General features: G+C 40.1%; 1 protein-coding gene across 3 annotated transcripts in view; it reads right to left on the bottom strand.

Moving 5' to 3' along the window:
• Nucleotides 1-20,717: 20,717 nt before the first annotated feature.
• The window catches only part of NBEAL1 (neurobeachin like 1), a 207,187-nt gene continuing 204,462 nt past the window's right edge, over nucleotides 20,718-23,442 (bottom strand). For all 3 annotated transcript variants that reach the window (XM_028830998.2, XM_015110738.3, XM_028830996.2), the window contains one exon: nucleotides 20,718-23,322. In XM_028830998.2, the coding sequence (XP_028686831.2) occupies nucleotides 23,221-23,322 (102 nt within the window). In that variant the 3' untranslated portion in view covers nucleotides 20,718-23,220. The remainder of the gene's footprint in view (nucleotides 23,323-23,442) is intronic.

The following is a 23,442-nucleotide window of genomic DNA, read 5'->3' as shown; positions in this document are numbered from 1 at the left end:
ACTTAAGGCATAGCGTGTGGGCGGGGGCACCCCGCGGGACCCGCGAACCAACGGGCCGCCGGGGGCGTGACCGAGACCTGCGGCCGGCGTCAGCGGAGAGAGCAATGGATCGCCGAGGAGCCGGGGCGCGGGTTCCTGCGAGCAGCAGGCGGAGGCTGAGGCCGCCTAGCGCCATCCTCCACCCCAAGGCGGCGATTGCGGTGCACACGATTTCAGACAGAATATGCCCGCGACTTGGGACCGAGTTGTTGGCGAATGCAGAGCCCAGGTTTCTGAGAAAAGTTAGGAGTTAGCAGTGCTCTGTCCGCCCAACACTTTTCCCAGTGCATTCAGGATTAAAACCTCTAAACCAATGATTTTCGAAGAGTGGTCCCCGGACCAGCTGCATCAACGTCTCCCGGGAGCTGGTTGAAGATGCAGATTATCGATGCCCGGCGCGGTGGCTCCATCTGTAATCCCAGCACCTTGGGAGGCTGAAGCGGGAGGATCGCTTGAGCCCAGGAGTTTGAGACCAGCGTGGGCAACATAGTGAGACCCCCGTCTCTACCAAAAAAAAAAAAAATCGGCCGTGGTGGCGCGCGCCCGTGGCCCCAGCTACTCCGGAGGCTGAGGCTGGAGGATCGCTTGAGCTGGGGAGTTGGAGGCTACAGTGAGCCGAGATCGCACGATTGCACTCCAGCCTGGGCGACAGGGCGAGACCCTGTCTCAAAAACAAAACAAAACAGAAGGAAAAGAAAATAGAAAGATTCTGGATCCCAAACTACACCTACTGAATCAAACACTCGGGGCGGGCGGGGGGAGGGGGCGCGTACAACAATCTGTTTTAACAAAGCCCTCCCGGGGACACTGTTACACACTTAAATTTGAATGAAAACCACCACTGATCTAACCGGGACAGGGAAGTGTCTGGGAGTAAAACAAGAGTAGATACGCCTTGTTTCGCAGAATTTGTGTCTGAAGTACTAGTAAATGTGGTTCTTTGACAGTTTCTGGTGAGCGGAGGCTGCACTCTGTTCAGGTTTCCTTGCTCTGTTAACTCTGACTTTCGGTAAATTGCTTGAGTTTTCTAAGCTTCCATTTCCTTCTAGGTAAAATAGTGAAAATAATACCACATGGAGTTGGCTGTAGGTTAATTTACATATTTTATGAAAAGCACTTAGCACAGCTCCTAGCAAAACTGATTTTGGCATTCGTTGCCCTGGGCATAAAATACCCTAGGACCCCTCTTTCTATTTCGCATGGCTCAGAAGTTTTGACTTGGCTAATGAAATACAAGGCAAGGCCTGCTACTTACTAGTGCTCCTTTTAGTGAAAGTGTGCTAAAAGTATTTATAGATTTTATATATTTAATAATATAAAATGTCAAGAACAGGCAGCAATTTGGCAAGAGAAATTCCAGATTGATTTTACAGCTTCTATGATAAGCGACTATTACATAAGCAGGAAACATACCTCATTGAAAATGCCAACTCTATTGGCATCTATAGCAAATATAATGAAACATGCTGTTTAATATTTCACTTGGCAAAAATTGTATTTTTAAGTCTTTCTCTGCATATAAATGTGCTTTAAACTGTCGTATGTTCAAAGTTCTTTTTTAAGTCTCTTGTTAGAATTTTAAAGATATTTCTTGTCAAACTGATGTTCCCAATAGGTTTTCAAAACAGTAAATGTAAGAGTTTTTTTGTTTGTTTGTTTTGTTTTGTTTGTTTGTTTTTGAGACGGAGTCTCCCTCTGTAGCCCAGGCTGGAGTGCAATGGCGCAATCTCGGCTCACTGCAACCTCTGCCTCCCAGGTTCAAGCAATTCTCCTGCCTCAGCCTCCGGAGTAGCTGGTATTACAGGCACGCGCCACCATGTCCAGCTAATTTTTGTATTTTTAGTAGAGACAGGTTTCACCATGTTGACCAGGCTGGTCTTTAACTCCTGACATCGTGATCTGCCCGCCTCGGCCTCTGAAAATGCTGGGATTACAGGCGTGAGCCAGCGCGCCCGGCCAAACGTAAGAGTTTTAAGTGCATAAAGTAGCCATATAACCATAATCTTAGGTACCAATCCTTCCGGATATCTAGAATTCTCTTTTAGCCCTAAATTGACCTACAGCCTGAGACTCTCTGAACTTTGAGGGCTGTAAAAAAGAGACAAAAATTCCAGAAATTGGGCAGGGCACCATATTTTATAGTGAGTCTCTAAAACTAGACATCTACCTCCTCTTCCTGTGTTCCTAAAAATGTTTTGCCTAGGTACTCCCTAAAAGCATTATATATATGCAAAATATATATATATAATATGTATATACACACACATTTATATCCGTTCATACATTTTTTGTGTTGACATCTAAAATTTTTATCTTGACTTTAAAGGATTAAATTTCTGATATAAATATTCTCGTTTTGAAATTGTTGCAGCTCTCTTTTAATTGTATGAAAAGGAATGGAAATATAATAGTGATGTGATAACTCTCAGACTTTTTTTAAAAACACACAAACTTGGCTGGGTGCCGTGGCTCCACCTGTAATCCCAGCACTTTCGGAGGCTGAGGCGGGCGGATCACTTGAGGTCAGAACTTCAAGATCAGCCTGACCAACATGGTGAAACCCCGCCTCTACTTAAAATACAAAAATTAGCCAGGTGTGGTGGCACGCGCCTGTAATCCCAGCTTCTCAGGAGGCTGAGGCAGGAGAATCAGTTGAACCCAGGAGGCAGAAGTTGCAGTGAGGCAAGATGGTGCCACCGCATTCCAGCCTGGACAAAAACAAAACAAAACAAAAAACCCGTACACTTTTCGTGAACAACTGGAAATTTTCCATGGTTCTTTTTTCTGAACTTATTTTTATTGCACTTATCCAATAGAATTTTATTCTAATGAAAGTATTTTTATCCTTGAAAGTAATTTTCTTCATCACCTGTCATACTTCTCTTCAACATGTACTCATGTTGAATTAAAAAATAACTTTTGGGGCTGGGCGCAGTGGCTCACGCCTGTCATCCCAGCACTTTGGGAGGCCGAGATTGGCAGATCACGAGGTCAGGAGATTGAGACCATCCTGGCTAACGAGGTGGAAGCCTGTCTCTACTAAAATTACAAAAAAAAAAAAATTAGCCGGGCGTGGTGGCGGGTGCCTGTAGTCCCATCTACTCAGGAGGCTGAGGCCGGAGAATGATGTGAACCCGGGAGACGGAGCTTGCAGTGAGCAGAGATCGCGCCACTGCACTCCAGCCTGGGCGACAGAGCGAGACTTCGTATCTTAAAAAAAAAATTGTTTTTGGGCCACACACAGTGGCTCACGCCTATAATCCCAGGGCTCTGGGAGGCTCAGAAGTTCACTTGAGCCCAGGAGTTCAAGGTTATAGTGAGCTATGGTTGTGCTACTGCCCTCTGTCCTGGGTGACATAGGGAGAACTAGTCTCTAAAAAAAAATCTAAAACACACAAAAGTTTTAAACTCTGTGGCTTTAAAAACTCCTACAAATTTATTTATTTTAATGTGTGTGTGTGTGTGTGTGTGTGTGTGTGTGATGGAATCTCCATCTGTCATCCAGGCTGGAGTGCAGTGGAAAAATCTCGGCCTACTGCAACCTCCGCCTCCCAGGTTCAAGTTATTTTCCTGCCTCAGCCTCCTGAGTAGCTGGGCCATGCCCGGCTAATTTTTGTATTTTTAGTAGAGACAGGGTTTCACCATATTGGCCAGGCTCGTCTTCTGACCTCCTGATCCACCTGCCTTGGATTACAAAAGGCAGAGCCCTCCCAAAGTGTTGGGATTACAGGCGTGAGCCACCGTGCCCGGCCTTAATTTTCTTTTTTGAGACGGAGTCTCACTTTGTGACCCAGGTTGGAGTGCAGTGGCGCAATCCCAGCTGACAACAACCTCCAAATGAATCTCTGGTTGGCTACTCCTGGATTCCTTAGGTTGGAATTGTGAACATACAATGTTCTTAGAATATAGGGTCATTCTTAGGGTATGCTTACGTTATCACTGTCTGGTGTGTTTACCATGCAACTGTGACCACTGACGTTCATTCCTTCAGATTATGCCACCTGGGCTCCTTATGAGCTCACTTCTAATTCTACCAAGAGGCATCGTAGGCTGAGGATGAGAAGAGAGCAGCTTTAGAAGCCTCCTGTTTTGTTCCCTTTCAACTCTGAGCCATATTTTCTGGCGGGAGCTATATCCCACTATATATATAGCTTTTGAGGTAGAGCATCCTCCTATGATCCTCCAACCCTCTCTGAGCAGCAATAATATTTTCTCTCTTTGCCCCTTCAGACCTAGGAGTGACAGTGGTTTCCCTTGTTGCTAGTCTCTGGATACTTCAGCATCCTTTATTGGTTCCCTTAATCCTCCCCACACTTCTGTATATAGTTTCTTCCTTAAAGTCTTTTGAACTATTGGAGTAAGATACTGTTTACTGTCAGACCTAACTCTAGTTGGCACAAGGGGTGGCTCCCAGAAACAGTTCAAACAGTTCCCAAGTTGGAATTCTAGGACCGGTTTAAACACATACTCGACAACCTCATGATGAGATTCATTATTGATAGTGATAATGTGTAGCATGCAGTGACAACAAGGTTATTCAAATTATTGCCAGTGGTGACATGGGGTGGGATGTCAGTAGGGAAGAAATTTTACATAGTCAAGTGATTGTTGATAGCAACAATGGGTATTGCAAAAGATTGTGGAATAGGCCAGATGCAGTGGCTCATGCCTGTAATTCCAGCAATTTGGGAAGCCAGGGCAGGTCGATCACTTGAGGCCAGGAGTTCAAGACCAGCCTGGCCAACATGGCAGAAACCCTGTCTCTACTAACAATACAAAAATTAGCTGGATATGGTGGCACGTGCATGTAATCCTAAGTTCTTAGGAGGCTAAGGCAGGAGAATCACCTGAACCCAGGAGGCAGCGGTTGCAGTGAGCTGAGATGGCACGACTGCAATCCAACCTGGGCGACAGAGTGAGACTCTGTCTAAAAGAAGAAGAAGAAGGGCCGGGCGCGGTGGCTCAAGCCTGTAATCCCAGCACTTTGGGAGGCCGAGACGGGCGGATCACAAGGTCAGGAGATCGAGACCATCCTGGCTAACATGGCGAAACCCCGTCTCTACTAAAAACACAAAAAATTAGCCGGGCGAGGTGGCGGCGCCTGCGGTCCCAGCTACTCGGGAGGCTGAGGCAGGAGAATGGCGGGAACCCGGGAGGCGGAGCTTGCAGTGAGCTGAGATCCGGCCACTGCACTCCAGCCTGGGCGACAGAGCGAGACTCCGTCTCAAAAAAAAAAAAAAAAAAAAAAAAAAAAAAAAAAAAAAGAAGAAGAAGAAGGAGAAAAAAAAAAGATGGTGGGATAGATGACTATTTCTGACTGCATTATAGAGCTTATGAAAAGAAAAGAAAAAAAAACAAGTTTAAGGCTTTGACCTTCCAACATAAGATGGTATAGGTGAAGGACCAGAAGGCTTCCATTCTTCTCAAAAGAATATTTTGTGGCCTGGCATGGTGGCTCACGACTGTAATCCCAACATTTTGGGAGGCTGAGGTGGGTGGATCACCTGAGGTCAGGAGTTCGAGACCAACCTGGCCAACATGGTGAAACCCCATCTCTACTAAAAATACAAAAATTAGCCAGGCGTGGTGGCAGGCGCCTGTAACCCCAGCTACTGGGGAGGCTGAGGCAGGGAGAATTGCTTGAATCAAGGAGGCAGAGGTTGCAGTGAGCTGAGATTGCACCACTGTACTCTAGCCTGGGCAAGAGAGTGAGATTCCATCTCAAAATACAAACAAACAAAAAATCTGTGCAGCTGCAGGGCAGATATGGCTGAGTTACAGGCCCTAAAATCTAACTGTGCAGGTTGTAGAGTTATAATGCCAGCTAAAAGCAGAATCTTGCCAAGTCTTTTATTCTAAATTACAGCACTGTTTGAGAAGGAATAGGACTCTGAGATCAGTACATTTGGTCAGAGGAAGACAAAGCTGAAACCCCAAGTCCCACTGAACCTTCCTTGCCGATGGGAGTGGGCCTGTCTCCCCTGCCTGAGGAAGCTAACTTCCTTCACTTGAAAGTCTTTCAGAAACTTCTTTTGGGTCAGTTATATAACAAGGTGGTGGCCATTATCCTAAGGAAGAATTCCCATTTCTTCTCATTATTTCTAGGCGATAAAGACTGATAATAGGCCTGGCACGGTGGCTCACGCCTGTAATCCCAGCACTTTGGGAGTCCAAGGTGGGTGGATCACGAGGTCAGGAGATGGAGACCATCCTGGCTAACACAGTGAAACCCCATCTCCACTAAAAATACAAAAAATTAGCTGGGCGTGGTGGCGGGCGCCTGTAGTCCCAGCTACTTGGGAGGCTGAGGCAGGAGAATGGCGTGAACCCAGGAGGTGGAGCTTGCAGGGAGCCGACATTGCGCCACTGCACTCCAGCCTGGGCGATAGAGCGAGATTCTGTCTCAAAAAAAAAAAAAAAAAAAAAAAAAAGACTGATAATAATAAACTAATAAAATAATAAAGGTAATAATGGACTGTGTGGGGTAAAGACAGTTAAACCTGTCATAGCCCAGGGAGACAATTACCAGTTCAGTTCCTAGAGAACAGAGGCACTGCAAGAGAAAGGGGACAGGTGATGGTACAGCAGGGCGGGTAATTTGTCACTCACAGTTTACTATTGCCAGAACATAGTGACCATAAAAAGCAGAACACATTTGGTTGGTTCTATTGTTGTTTTAAAATACTCTACTCATAATGCCTGGACCTGGAGCAGAACATTGGCTTATACATCAAAGGAGCAACGAGACCTTGCTAATTTGTATTAGAGGGATGCTGAGAAGTATGTATGGAAATGGGTATTTGTTTAAGGAAAAGAAAACATAAGGATGATAAGGGCCAAATTTATTTATATGGTTTCATTCACTCAGAATTTGGGAAGTCAGTGTGTTAACTTGACATATTACTCCATTTTCATGCTGCTGATAAAGACATACCCGAGACTGGGCAATCTGCAAAAGAAAGAGGTTTAATGGACTCACAGTTCCATGTGGCTGGGGAGGCATCACAATCATTGTGGAAGGTGAAAGGCATGTCTCACATGGTGGCAGACAAGAGAACTTGTGCAGGGAAACTCCCCTTTATAAACCATCCGATCTTATGAAACTCATTCACCATCACGAGAATAGCATAGGAAAGAGCCGCCACCCCATGATTCAATTACCTCTCACTGGGTCCCTCCTACAACATATGGGAATTGTGGGAGCTACAATTCAAGATGAGATTTGGGTGGGGAAACAGCCAAACCATATCATCACACCCCGACCCCTCTCAAATCTCCTCTCCTCCCATTTCAAAACCAATCGTGCCTTCCCAACAGTCCCCCAAAGTCTTAACTCATTTCAGCATTAACCAAAAAGTCCACAGTCCAAAGTCTCATCTGAGAGAAGGCAAGTCCCTTCTGCCTATGAGCCTGTAAAATCAAAAACAAGTTAGTTACTTATTAGATACAATGGGGTTGCAGGCATTTGATAAATACACCCATTCCAAATGGGAGAAATTGGCCAAAACAAAGGTGCTAATGGCTCCATGCAATCCAAAATCCAGTGAGGCAGTCAAATCTTAAAGCTCCAAAATGATCTTTGACTCCATGTCTCACATCCAGGTCATGCTGATGCAAGAGGTGTGTTCCCATGGTCTTGGGCAGCCCTGCCCCTGTGGCTTTGCAGGGTACAGCCTCCCTCCAGGCTGCTTTCACGGGCTGGCATTGAGTGCGACTTTTCCCAGTGCGCAGTGCAAGCTGTCAATGCATCTACCATTCTGGGTTCTGGAAGACAGTGGCCCTCTTCTCAGCTCTACTAAGCAACGCCCCAGTGGGGACTCTGTGTGGAGGGCGCCCACCCCACATTTCCCTTCTGCACTGCACTAGCAGAGGTTCTCCATGAGCATGCTACCCCTGCAGCAAACTTCTGCCTGGACATTTAGGCATTTCCATACATCCCCTGAAATCTAAGCAGAGGTTCCCAAACCTCAATTATTGACTTCTGTGCACCCGCAGGGTCAACACCAGATGGAAGCTGCCAAGGCTTGGGGCTTGCACCCTCTGAAGCCATAGCCTGAGCAGCATCTTGGCACCTTGGCCCCTTTTAGTCACAGCTGGAGCAGGTGGGACTCAGGGCACCAAGTCCCTAGACTACACACAGCAGAGGGACCCTGGACCCAGCCCAGGAAACCATTTTTTTCTTCCTCGGCTTCCAGGCCTGTGAAGGAAGAGGCTGCCGCATAGGTGGAGACATTTTCCCCATTGACTTGGAGATTAACATTCGGCTCCTCATTACTTATGCAAATTCCTGCAGCCCACTTGAATTTCTCCTCAAATAATGGGATTTTCTTTTCTATCGCATTGTCAGGCTGCAAATTTTCTGAACTTTTATGCTGTTTTCCTTTTAAAGCTGAATGTCTTTAACAGCACCCAAGTCACCTCTTGAATGCTTTGCTGCTTAGAAATTTCTTCCACCAGATACCCTCAATCATCTCTCTCAAGTTCAAAGTTTCACATATCTCTAGGGCAGGGGCAAAATGCCACCAGTCTCTTTGCTAAAACAGAAAAAGAGTCACCTTTGCTCCAGTTCCCAACAAGTTTCTCATCTCCATCTAAGACCACCTCAGCCTGAATTTCATTGTCCATGTGATTATCAGCATTTTGGTCAAAGCCATTCAGCAAGTCTCTAGGGAGTTCCAAACTTTCCCACATTTTCCTTTCTTCTTCTGAGCTCTCCAAACTGTTTCAACCTCTGCCTGTTACCCGTTTCCAAAGTCGCTTCCACATTTTTGAGTATCTTTTCAGCAGTATCCTGCTCTGCTGATACCAATTTACCGTATTAGTCTGTTTTCACGCTCTGAGAAAGACATACCTGAGACTGGGCAATTTACAAAAGAAAGAGTTTTAATGGACTCATGGTTCCACATAGCTGAGGAGGCCTCACAATCATGGTGGAAGGTGAAAGCGTGTCTCACATGGCAGCAGACAAGAGAACTTGTGCAGGGAAACTCCCCTTTATAAAACCATCAGATCTTGTAAGACTCATCCACTATCATGAGAATAGCATGGGAAAGACCTGCCCCTCATGATTTAATTACCTCCCACTGGGTCCCTCCCACAACATGGGAGGGGAATTGTGGGAGTTACAATTCAAGATGAGATTTGGGTGGGGACACAGCCAAATCATATCAGTTGAGCACTTGAGATTGAATCTAAATATGCTTGTTTGGTTAACTGAAGTCTGGATTCAATGTTGGCCTATAGTCATTCAAGTTAGGATGCCAGAAATTTCCTGGCTGGAGTGCAGTGGCGCAATCATAGCTCATGGCAGCCTTGACCTCCTGGGCTCAAGTGATCTTCCTGCCTCAGCCTCCTGAGTAGCTAGGACTACAGGCATGTGCCACCACGCCTGGCTATTTTTTTGTTTTGTTTTGTTTTGTTGGTAGAGACAGGGTCTCGCTATGTTGCCCATGCTGGTTTCAAACTCTTGGCGTCAAGTAATCCTTCTGTTTCAACCTCCCAAAGTGCTGGGATTACAGGCATGAGTAAGCATGCTTGGTCCCACCTATTTTGGTAAATAAAATTTTGTGGAAGACAGCTATGCTCATTTATGTTCTATATATGACTACAACAGCAGAATTGAATAATTGCTACAGAATTATGTGTAAAATATTTATTGCCTGTCCCTTTATAGAAAAATTGTGTGGACTCCTGCTATAGAAGTACAAAGGTTTAGGGAGATGGAAATATTGGTGTGGATTTGCTTGACCTGTCAAAATATTCGACAGTCACCTATGAAGTTAACAATTAGTTAAGTAAATGATATTCTATCCTCCTGCCCCAAATACATCTTTGTAGAGCAGGAAAGATTTCTTTTCTTACCCATCACTAGGTTCATGGCTGAGCCCCCTACAACAAAGGACAGGTTACCAAGAAAAAGTGTACAAATTGGCCAGGCATGGTGGCTCACGCCTGTAATCCCAGCACTTTGGGAGGCTGAGGCGGGCGGATCATGAGGTCAGGAGATTGAGAGCAACCTGGCTAACACGGTGAAAACCCATCTCTACTAAAAATACAAAAAATTAGCCAGGCGTGGTAGTGGATGCCTGTAGTCCCAGCTACTTGGGAGGCTGAGGCAGGAGAATGGTGTGAACCCAGGAGGCGGAGTTTGCAGTGAGCCGAGATTGTGCCACTGCACTCCAGCCTGGGCTACAGAGCGAGAGTCTGTCTCAAAAAAAAAAAAAAAAAAAAAGTGTGTAAATTGATTTAAGTTTTACGATCAGGTGCGGTGGCTCTCGCCTATAATCCTAGTACTTTGGGAGCCAAGGCGGGTGGATCACTTGAGGTCAGGAGTTCAGGACCAGCCTGACCAACATGGCGAAACCTCGTCTCTATTAAAAATACAAAAAAATTAACTGGGCATGGTGGTACATGCCTGTAATTCCAGTTACTCAGGAGACTGAAGCAGGAGAATCACTTGAATCCAGGAGGCAGAGGTTGCAGTGAGCTGAGATTGCGCCATTGCACTCCAGCCTGGGCGACAGAGCGAGACTCTGTCTCAGAAAGAAAAAAAAAAGGGAGACAGTGGTACAATTATAGCTCATCGCAGCCTTAAACTCCTGGGCTCAAGTGATCCTCCTGCCTTGGCCTCCCAAAATGCTGGTATTACAGGTATAAGCCACCATGTCCAGCCTTAATTTTAAAATGTCAATCTAATTTTAAATTAATTGGGTAAGCGGTATTTGGTTATTGTGTTCGGCTGGGTTCTCCAGACAAACAGAACCAATAGAATTGGCTTATGAGATTAAGGAGGCTGAGAAGTACTATGATATGCCATCTGTAGGCTGGAAAACCAGGAAAGTCGATGGTGTGGTGTAGTTCAATCTGAGTCTGAAGGCCCAAGAAACTGAAGCTCTAACATACATCTCAGGGTGGAAGATGGGATGTCCCAGCTCTAGAAGATAGAGGGAATTTGCCCTTCATCTTTTTGTTCTATCCTGGCCATTAACAGATTGGATGATGCCTGCCCACACTGGTGAGGGCACATCTTCTTTACTCAATCTGATTCAGATGCTAATCTCTTCTGGAAATACCCTCACAGACATACCCAGATATGTTTTACCACCTATCTGGGCATCCCTTGGCCCAATCATTTGACACATTACATTAGCCATCACTGTAATAATGCATTATCCTTCTTACACATTGCTAGCATTGACCTGCTAATATTCCCTTAGGGATTTTTGTATCTTTGTTCACGAGATAATAGCTTAGTTTTAGGGTTTTTTTTTGTGGGGGCAGGGGTGAGGGTGAGGGGTGGGATTATATGTCTTCCAATCTTTTTCTTTCTTTTTTTTTTTGTTGAGATGGAGTCTTGTTCTGTCACCCAGGCTGAAGTGCAGTGGCATATTAGCTCACTGCAAACTCCACTTCCTAGGTTCAAGTGATTCTCGTGCCTCAGCCTCCTGAGTAGCTGGGATTACAGGTGTGTGCCACCATGCCTGGCTAATTTTCGTATTTTTAGTAGTGATGGGGTTTTGCCATGTTGGCTAAGCTGGTCCTGAACTCTTGACCTCAAGTGATCCACATGCTTCAGCCTCCCAAAGTGCTGGGATTACAGGTGTGAGCCGCTGTGCCCAGCCCCAATTTTTTGTGTTTTTATTGTCTGTAGGATCTTACATCCTAAATTTCTCCCACTCTTTTCCCCTTTCACTTCACTTTCCAGTCTCCAAAGAGACAATGCCTTTCTGAGACTGCCACATCGAATCCTGCACACTAAATCCATTTTTAATATACGGTACTCTGATCCACTCACATTATTTCACTTTTCATTACTTTTGCACTTAGGGTGGACTTTCTCTCTCTGGGAGTCTCTTTTTAAAAAAATCAATGTTAGGCCCTCCATTTCCCTACTCTCTGCTTTCTTGAACCCACCTTCCTTTTTGCAGAGGTTTACTGTTGAAGCTTGAGATGGCTCTGCTGGAATTTGGCTTTTTTGTATTTTTAATTTGAAGTCTGTACTGTTTGTCTTCTAGATATCTTGAAGGCATAGGGTCGTGAGGCTGTATTTGTTCTTGTCCATCTGTATGGTTTTTTTAGAGGACACGTGGCAAGATTTGAAGTTAGGTAACTCTCCTTATCTTAGGCTCCCTGTAAGTACAGATTCATCCATTTGGATCTGTTTTTTTTTTTTTTTCCATTCATCCCTTAATTTCCCAACTCCCAAAATTGTATCATCTTCTCTCCTGTTTTCTTTCTCCTTATAGGTTTATGCCTTTAAAAAATCCCTTCATTGGCCAGGCGTGGTGGCTCATTCCTGTAATCCCAGCATTTTGGGAGGCTGAAGCGGGCAGATCACTTGAGGTCAGGAGTTCAAGACCAGCCTGGCCAACATAGTGAAACCCTGTCTCTGCTAAAACAAACAAACAAACAAACAAACAAAAATAAAAAGTCTGTCCTGCATACACACGGGTTTCACAACCCATGAATACTGTATTTTCTTTTAAATTTTTGGGACAGGGTCTTGCTCTGTCATTTAGGCTGAGTGCACTGGTGTGATCACACAGCTGGACTTCCCGGGCTTAAGCCTCTCAAGTAGCTGGGACTACAGCTGTGCACCACTGTGCCTAGCTAATTTTTGACTTTTTTTTTTGTAGAGAAAGGGTTTATGTTTCCCAGGCCAAATACTGTATTTTAGATGTGTGTTTGGTTGAAAAAAAAAACTGTACAGTTCAAACCCAAGCTGTTTTATATGGTGAGAAAATATAAGCTCCAGTATCATTGTGTGAAACAAACAGATTTATTTGATGCTTGGAATAGTGTTATGAACTTGTTTCACAAAAGCAAGACAGTCTTTTATTTATTTATTATTATTATTATACTTTAAGTTCTAGGGTACATGTGCATAACGTGCAGGTTTGTTACATATGTATACTTGTGCCATGTTGGTGTGCTGTACCCATCAACTCGTCATTTACATCAGGTATAACTCCCAGTGGAATCCCTCCCCCCTCCCCACTCCCCATGATAGGCCCTGGTGTGATGTTCCCCTTCCCGAGTCCAAGTGATCTCATTGTTCAGTTCCCACCTATGAGTGAGAACATGCAGTGTTTGGTTTTCTGTTCTTGTGATAGTTTGCTAAGAATGATGGTTTCCAGCTGCATCCATGTCCCTACAAAGGACACAAACTCATCCTTTTTTATGGCTGCATAGTATTCCATGGTGTATATGTGCCACATTTTCTTAATCCAGTCTGTCACTGATGGACATTTGGGTTGATTCCAAGTCTTTGCTATTGTGAATAGTGCCGCAATAAACATACGTGTGCATGTGTCTTTATAGCAGCATGATTTATAATCCTTTGGGTATATACCCAGTAATGGGATGGCTGGGTCATATGGTACATCTAGTTCTAGATCTTTGAGGAATCGCCATACTGTTTTCCATAATGGTTGAACTAGTTTACAATCCCACCAACAGTGTAAAAGTGTTCCTATTTCTCCACATCCTCTCCATCACCTGTTGTTTCCTGACTTTTTAATGATCGCCATTCTAACTGGTGTGAGATGGTATCTCATTGTGGTTTTGATTTGCATTTCTCTGATGGCCAGTGATGATGAGCATTTTTTCATGTGAAGCAAGACAGTCTTAACTAACTTGGCTTTGTCCAGTGACTAAGAAATCTTACCAGATGAATTCATGCAGGGTTTCCAATTCTAATGAAGCGTCTCCAATAAAGTGTAGTACAGTGAATGGATGGTGCTAGTAAAGGTTAATGTTCATCTCTGTTCTTTTGTTATTCTGGATCTAGAGACAAAAGTACAAACAAGAACCTGGAACAGAGATTGGCTTCTGTCTTATTATGGATTAGATTCTATTAATCTTGACAATACCAGAAGGATTAGGTCAGCATTTAGATTGTCAAAGTTGACTGGATAAAAGGTTTATTTTATTTTATTTTTAGAGACAGAGTCTTGTTCTGTTGCCCATGCTGGAGCACAGTGGTGTGATCATAGTTCACTGCAGCCTCAAAGTCCTGGCCTCAAGTGATCCTCCTGCCTTGGCCTCCCAAAATGCTAGGATTATAGGCATGAGCCACCACGACTGGCCCTAAATATTATAATTATGAAAGAATGTAAGTTAAAAAAATTCAACCTAATATACTATTTGGTTAACTACAAATGGAGATTTATGGCATATAATTATTTGCTAAGGGAAAAACTAAAACAATGTTTTTTTGTTTTGAGACAGGGTATTTCTCTGTCAGTCAGTTTAGAGTGTAGTGATGTGATCTTGGCTCGGTGTAGCCTCCACCTACTGGGCTCAAGCTAGAACTACAGGTGCACACCACCATGCCTGGCTAATTTTTAAATTTTTTGTAGACAGGGTCTCCTTATATTGCCCAGACTGGCCTTGAACTCCTGGGCTTATGCCATTCTCCAGCCTTGGTCCCTCAAAGTGCTATGATTACAGGCATGAGCCACTGTGCCTAGCCTGTAACAGTGTTTTTAAGGTAGCTCTAAAATGAAAGGCTAAATACCCATTGTTAATATGACAAAAAATAGTCAATTGACATTTAACTTGTGCATATAGGACTACAGAAGAAATTCTGCTCATATGAGAAACAGTGATCAATTTTCTAATTAACAAATACTGCATTCAATCTTTTGTCTACCCAAATAACTTAGCCAAGGATAAGTTCTAATCAGACTCTATGAATTGAGAATTACAAATCAACTGAAGAAAGTAACATCACTTTTTTTTATTTGATTCAAACCCATTTTCATATACAAAGCTAATTTATTATGTACAAAATAAATGGACATTCTTAAAAAGTGTCGGAATACAAATTTCCAAGGGCCTAAAATAAGTGCAAAATTTTCAATTATCTTTAATCATGCTATACAGAAACAAATCAAATATTAGCTCATATACATACAACAAATTTTTAAAAAATAGCACTTAATGTAATAAAACAAAACATACATCATATATATTTAATTTTAAAAGGATGAGGAAGGAAAGAATGTATTGCACCAAACTAACAGTAACTTAACTACAATGAGAATAATAATCAAAATTATTTATACATCTTTATTAAAAATTGCTCAACTTTAAAACATTTTTGGGGGGCATACAAATATCCATGAGTCACAGTTTGCACAGTCAATAATTAGATATAAATAAGGCATAATATTTTCTTTCTCATGGTCAATTCCAGTAGAATAAGTGAGAAGGAACATTTTAAGATAAATACACAACTTTCTGAATTCCTTCAATATTTAAGTAGCAGCACAATTTCCAAGTACTTTTAAAAAAAAGTCATTCTGAATTTTTAGTTATTTCGCTCTGAATTGCTACGTGCGTATACATGCATTCAAGTCACTGTCACTCTCTATAACACTGAAATGCTATTGGAGTCCTAGAAAAACTGACAAAAGAGATGAATTAAATATGTTTCATATTTTTATGCCTCAGTAGATTCATTTTTATAGCAATGAATCTGAGAGAAAATGGCTGTCTAGCCAGATATGATTACTTTTTGCTAAATTTTTTGCTCCAAGTCTATAAAAGCAAACAATTGGTGGAATGAAAGCTATACCTGTTAAGAGTTTCTAAATGGAACCAACCAGCCACATAGTTTCCTAAGACATTTTCTTATGTAAAGCTAATTATAAAATAAGCAGTTAGCCACAAAAAAAGTTTGGTGATGTTGTGCATCAATCACAGTCTTTGAGAGTAGTAAAAAGCAGAATAGGAAAAAACAGTTCAAAATATAAAAGATCTTTAATAGTAAGATCTACTATAACATGCCATAATTTTGGAAGAAAAATAGAAACTATCATAATTAAATCGATAAAAAGTCATCTAAGAAAATCGAAATTCCAAAATTCTGAAGGAATTATTCTTTCCAAAGGAAAAAATAAAGTTATTCTCTTTAATCCCTATATAAAAAAGAGGCTGACAGTTTTTCAATTAAGTCTGACTACTTATATCATCCTACCAGAACCACTTCTTAAAGTGTTTAGTGATTAATATAACTTTAACATTCTGAAGAGCAAAACAATTATGTCTAATACAGACAAGTATCTTTTTCCTTCAAAATAAAGAGAAGCATTTATGAATTTGTAGGTTCAGCCCACTAAATTGTAAAGCACATATGCTTAGTGTCAGAATGTTACCAAAAGAAGACAATCCAAAATAGCATTTTAATGTTGACTAGTACATTGATTACCAGATAATTGCTAGTTTTAATACATCTTAAGTTGAAATACATTATTACCAAAATAAAAATTTTAAAGGTCCAATTGGAATAAGATTTCTTTTAAAAAGTAGTTTGTTTTTAATTGATAAATTTTTAAAAATCCTACCTAAATCCTAATTTTTCATCTTACATTACAATGTTACATTGTAACAGCATTACAAGCAGCTAATAACTCTGTACACTGAAAAATAATTATAAATTAATTTAAATGAGACAGCCATTACATAGGTGGAAACACACACACACACAGACACACATATACCCCTCCACTAACAGTCAAGTTTGAAAAATGAATGGGTAATTTTTTAAATAACAAAATTGTGTTATTACTATTATTGTTATATTTGCAAAATATGTTTCCAAGGAAACATGAAAACCGTACCATGAAAAACAAATACTGAATTAGTAGCTTTCTATTTATTCTTTTCCTTCTGAATTTTCAGTTCATAAATTATGGGCATTAAGACAAAGATAAATATTGTTATTGTTGAATGTGTCCTTTTACTTATCACTAAAGCCACTGGCTTTACAGGTCCAAATCCTGCAGTGTGTTTAGAAATCACTCACGTGTGACAAATGTCAATGAGATAACCACCAAAGGAAGGAGATGTGTCTGATGAATTACTATAATCAAATAAGAATCTGATAATACAGACACTATTAAATTTTTTTTTTTTTTTAAATTGAGACAGAGTTTCGCTTTGTTGCCCAGGTGCCATCTTGGCTCACTGCAAGCTCCACCTCCCGGGTTCACGCCATTTTCCTGCCTCAGCCTCCCAAGTAGCTGGGACTACAGGCGCCCGCCACCACGCCCGGCTAATCTTTTTGTATTTTTAGTAGAGACGGGGTTTCACTGTGTTAGCCAGGATGATCTCGACCTCCTGACCTTGTGATCCGCCTGCCTCGGCCTCCCAAAGTGCTGGGATTACAGGCATGAGCCGTGGCGCCCGGCCTTAAATGAGGTTTTTATACAGAAGAAAATCAAGTAACTCCTATACTCTAGGATGGCCTTACATTTCTTAACACAGAAAACAGAATTATTTCCTATTTGGAATTAAACATCTGTTAATGCTTTATTCTCTGTTATACCTATAAAAAATTAAAGATTATTTCTATACAGAGGCTGTACCTGCAAAAGTCATTGGAAGTCGTAGATAATTTATCCAATGCTTTTAATTTGGAAAATTCTATTGATTACAAGCTTCAAGGCTATAAGAGGTCTACTTTTATGTTTTAAATTTAGCATGTTAGTCATGTTTTTTATTCTTCAAAATGTTGCCTAATTCAAGTTTGCAAAACATTCACTGAAAGTCACCAGGAACTAATATTAAACACAGATGTACTTTTCTGGAGGCAAATATTAGTTATAATTTTCAAATGTGAACAGTCTAAAGAGAGTTCATGATAAAAATAATTCAATTGAAAAGAAATTTGGTTGTTTTTGTGGCAGGCAAAACAAAGATAATAAAGCCATTCCAAGCAAATTTTAGACAAAATGTCTCTCAGGATAATGATTAAGTTTATTTCCAAATAAGTCTGAATATTAGATCTGGTTTACAAAGATAAATGGACAAATTTCTATACAGGAAAAAATTTTAAGATATAACATAATAATCCTGAGACATAATTTTTTAATACCAAGAATATCAAGTAAAGAGATTCAGGAAGTCCAAAGCACTGCCTAGATATCTGTATATTTATAAACTCCATAGAGAAGTCTGATCTGCAATATCCACTAAGAACCACTGGCCTAGAAAATGCTGGACTTAAATTAAAAAAAAATTTTTTTTTTTTGGAGACAGGGTCTAACTCTGTCACCTAGGCTGAAGTGCAGTGGTGCAATCACAGCTTACTCAGCCTTGATCTCTAGGCTCAAGCGGCTGAGTAGTTAGGACTAAAGGTGCTTGCCACCACGCATGGCTAATTTTTTAATGTCTTATAGAGGTGGGGGCCCACTATGTTGCCCAGGTTGGTCTTGAGCTCCTAGGCTCAAGTGATCCTCCTGCCTCAGCCTCCCAAAGTGCTGGGGTTTAGGTGTGAGCTACCATGCTTGGCCTAGATTTAAATTAAAGAAGGCAGGCTGTGGTCCACATTTTAAATCATATTAAAATGATGACTGATAACACTATATTGTTGCCTAATGTCATCAAGAAAAATACCACACGACTCTGATAAACACAGGAAAACTCTACATAACAATGCTCTGCATGGAGTCAAGTTTAAAACAAATAATATGTTGAGTATATACAATATACGAATTCAGCAAAAAGAATATTGAGAATGGATTTTGTTAAGAGTGATGAAAATGTTTAAGATTGCTCACTTATTGGGGAGAAACAGTTTCAGCTGATGAGAGGAACAATGCGAAGGATAAGCCATGAGTATGGCTGATGATGCAAACAAACAAACAAAAGGAAACAAACAAACATGTTTCATTTCTTATATCCCAGTCAAAAACTGTATCCTAAAGATACGTTCAAGAACCTGTTTCCAGAAGACAGGCTTAAATCTATATATATTTGAAAAGATCAATTTCTACACACACATGCTCCCAACAGACATCCATAATATTACATATATTATTTAAGATTAAAATATTTATATTTAATATAGTCCTAGGACTTGCATCTTTTCAGTGGAAAGGTGGTAAAGATAATGCTACTCATTTTATAAATATATAAAAAGAGCTAACTTCCTTAAGTTCAATTACAAGATTTCCTCAGTGATCTCTTTAGTAGTAACAATATAAAATATACATAAAGGCAAAGGTCATATCTCTATCATCATTAAATAAAAATCTGGTATCCAAGTTAACAGTTTCCTCTGACCACTCCTTTTCACACAAAATATAAAATGTCTCAGGTTAAGATTCAACCTTCAAATCTGAATTCTAATTCTGAGAGAATTTTTCTCTTATTCTTTTCAGAAGCATAAACTTGATTTTCTTTTTTTTTTTTTTTTTTTTTGAGATGGAGTCTTGCTCTGTCACCCAGGCTGGAGTGCAGTGGCCGGATCTCAGCTCACTGTAAGCTCCGCCTCCCAGGTTTACGCCATTCTCCTGCCTCAGCCTCCCGAGTAGCTGGGACTACAGGCGCCCGCCACCTCGCCCGGCTAGTTTTTTGTATTTTTTAGTAGAGACGGGGTTTCACCGGGTTAGCCAGGATGGTCTCGATCTCCTGACCTTGTGATCCGCCCGTCTCGGCCTCCCAAAGTGCTGGGATTACAGGCTTGAGCCACCGCGCCCGGCATAAACTTGATTTTCAATACAAGTACTCTGAAGGATAATTTTAATATGTCCTAAATAGAGAAAAAAAAGGAAACCTTATTGGTGTTCCTTGTTAATGACAGAATGAACACTTGGTATTTTTTCTTCTACAAAAGGATGCACTGCGCTGTGACCCAAAAAAAGTTAACATATTTTAATTTTGTTATTAACTTCTTAATAACAGACATGAGCTTCACAGGCTAAAAAGAAAGACTAAACCAACTGGCCAATCTTTATGTTTATACACTTTCCTGATTTGTATGCCTGATCTATTTTTTCCTTCTCTCTTTCAATTTTATCTGAGTAATGCCAGAATACTGATTGAAAAGTTGTAAAAAATTTTTTATAAAGCTTCTTTATTCTCTAAGCGTGCACAGCTATTACATTTTTTAATACTTGATCTCACTTTCCAAAAGTAAAATAATTATCTTGGTATAAATCTCTCCCTATCACCAGGCTGCTGAGATTATTATTTTCGTCATCACCAGTATCAAGAAACAAAAGCATATAAAAAGTTCTGCAAAGATAACAGACTTTTTTTTTTTTTTTTTTTTTTTTTTTTGAGATGGAGTCTCACCCTGTTGCCCAGGCTGGAGTGCAGTGGCATGATCTTGGCTCACTGCAACCTCTGCCTCCCGGGTTCAAGCAATTCTCCTGCCTCAGCCTCCTGAGTAGCTGGGACTACAGGCGCCCGCCACCACGCCTAGCTAATTTTTGTATTTTTAGTAGAGATGGGGTTTCACCAGGTTGGCCAGGCTGGTCTTGACCTCCTGACCTTGTGATCCTCCCACCTCGGCCTCCCAAAGTGCTGGGATTATAGGCATGAGCCACCACAACCGGCCAGATAATGACTTTGTAAGAGCCAACTTGAGATACTATATTCACCAATTGAAATGTCCACCTGCTATTTCATTCTAATGATACTGTTCATTTCTTCCATTATATAATATATAACTAATTTCTATGGGTAACATCTAAATATACCAGAATCCTCAAAAGTACTTCTTTCCAATTATTTTATCTAGTAAGTTTTAATTCAGTAGGCTATACTCTTTAAATGAGTAATATATTATTCAGCTAATAGTTGTTTGCTTATTTTGATAGATAAAATTTAAGTTCTATTCTCTAGACTGTTGCTAGTATTCTCAAATATTTTTCTCTAAATTCCACATTTTTTTTTCCTTTTCTTTGAGACAAAGTCTTACTCTGCTGCCCAAGCTGGAGTGCAGTGGTGCAATCTCGGGTCACTGCAACTTCCACCTCCTGGGTTCAAGTGATTCTCCTGCGCTGCTCAGCCTCTCGAGTAGCTGGGACTACAGGCACGTGCCACCATGCTCGGCTAATTTTTATATTTTTAGTAGAGACGGGGTTTCACTGTGTTGGCCAGGCTGGTCTTGAACTCCTGGCCTTGTGATTCACCTGACTCAGCCTCCCAAAGTGCTGGGATTACAGGCATGAGCCACCACACCTGGCCCACATTTCTGGTTTTTACTTTTTGGAAAAAACAATATAAAAAATAATTCCACTACCTTGTACATCTAGTATTAGTCCAGGTAGGATATCTATTTTATGGTGAACAAAACTTATTTGTACTATAAAGTAAAAACTGCTTATTTCTTCCATCTAAAAAGCAGCATTGTAAAACATCATAAATGTAGGCATTTTTTCTAATTATCTAAGTTTTAGAAAACTCATAAGCATCCAAAATAATTTTCAAATTCAGTATTAAGTAACCTTAAAAATAAAGAAGGCATTTTTACATCAAAATCTCTGGATAAATAACAAAATAAAACTTAGTAGGTTTTGATTTAGAAAAAGTTTCTTAAAAAATCAGTATTTTAAAAACTAAAAATCAATCATGTTAGTTCTGCCGACTTGAAATGTCCTAAAAAACTGTAAGATTAAAAAAAAGATAGCCATGGTGGTACCATGGGTGAAGCACTGGATTGAAACCTCCCATCCCCCACCCCCCAAAAATAAAACAAATGAATAGAAGCCAGTCTCATTTATGCATCATAATTATTGCTATTGAACTTATTTTGAGACTTTTTTCAATACAAATTCCTGAAGTCTTAAGATACCTTGACATTAACATATGTTCTATTTTAAAATTGTTGTACCAGTTTATTTCAGAGTTATTTACCTAAAACATAGGTATTTTTTCCTTAATAAAACAGAGGATTTTTACTTATTGGAAAGAAAATTCTTCTATAGCTTTTTATTAGCCCTGACTCACATCAAATCGAATCTATTCAAAAGTTTCCCTAAACAGAATCCTTTATTTCTTAAATTTTTTTTTACTCACTCAAAAGATTATAAAGAAAAGGGCACTGGATACTGTGGTCAACAGGAAAGCGAAATTGCAAAGGAAAAATTTCTCTTAAAATTCAACTGAGAAGACAGTTGGATATAAGGACATCTATGATTTGTGGAACAAAAACTAATATTATTACTGGTCACAGATCCCTTTAAAGAAAGCCATGTAACCATTCCTTCCTGAAAATGCATTTAACATACAAAATCTCTGCACAGTTTCAGAGGGATTCACAAGTTCTCCCAAACACATGAAATCTCAGATTATTAACACTGGTAGTTGTAAAAGCTCTCTGACCCAACTCAAAAGATAACCTTACAAAAAATCTAAGTTTAACAATGTCTTTGAACTCCAAATTAATCAGACTTTTACTTTAAGATCTTAATAATCAAGCACAACTTAACATTTAACATTACATAATAAAATTAGCTATAATCCTAAAACATGAAATAGAAAATTATAAATTACTATATATAAAAGATTATTTTAAGTTATGTATATCTTTTCAATTCATTCATCAATCACACAGATATCCTAAGTGAAAATTCAACATATTTGGGTATTATTTGCTTGGTGAAGAAAGAGTCAAGAAATTTTGAACTTTGCAAATGTAAATTGTGTTGCAAATGCTACTTAAAAGACCCAACTGTCAAAATCACAATTAGCACTTTTGCTTAATTATATCATTAAGGAAATACATCTGTAAAATGTATCTCTAGTTCCACTTTTTTCTACTCAATTTTTATTATTTAAGAACAATAATAGAATTCAGTAACTTCTCATTAGTAACATGCTAGTAGCAGTAGAATTAGCTAATGTGCCAGTTTCAATATTCTTATTTTATTCTCACTATGCAAACCTGTAACTTTTACTGAGTTTTGAAAATCCAAGTGTGCAACAGATACCTTTAAAATATTATCCCCAATCAGGAGTTCCATAAATAAATTGGTATGTTTTCATTACAGTGGTCAGTAAATAGAAAAATGATTACTTAAGAATGTATTTAAAGCCATCTCTCTCAACTGTCCCATTATCTGTACTCTTTTATTAGAAAAATCTTAAATTTTATCATTTGGAATAACAAGCAATTTAAACCTAATTTTCTCATTTTAGGTTTGTTTTAAAAATGGATACAATGACCTTTAGGAATAGGCCACTAAATCAAATCAAATGTATTTTCTCAAATACATCTTAGTATAGACCAAGAATTAGTTTATATACCACAGCAAATTGTGGTTATCTGTAAATGATTTTCAGGGATAAAAGCCTTGCAACATTGCAGAGAGTTGAGAGATGTGGTTAAAGCAACAAAGCAATAAATAAGGTTTCAGTAATCATAACAGAAAAATGAAGTAACAGTCACTTGGAATCTTGAGTATTATATTCAGTTTCTCCAGCTGAAATCTGGCTGAGCCGCTTGCTCGATCCCCACAATTTTCGAGAAAGCTGACCTGAACGCATCTGTGTAAAGTAATCCAAAGAAATGAAGAATAAATATTAAGAAAAAAATAAAAATGATATATAAGACACTGATTTTGCAGAGTGAAAAGAAACAAATTGTTAGCAGAATTATTAACACTT

The sequence above is a fragment of the Macaca mulatta genome, chromosome 12, assembly GCF_049350105.2.
Source record: "Macaca mulatta isolate MMU2019108-1 chromosome 12, T2T-MMU8v2.0, whole genome shotgun sequence".
In the NCBI taxonomy this organism is placed as follows: domain Eukaryota; kingdom Metazoa; phylum Chordata; class Mammalia; order Primates; family Cercopithecidae; genus Macaca; species Macaca mulatta.
This window is presented reverse-complemented; position numbering and strand designations above follow the sequence as displayed.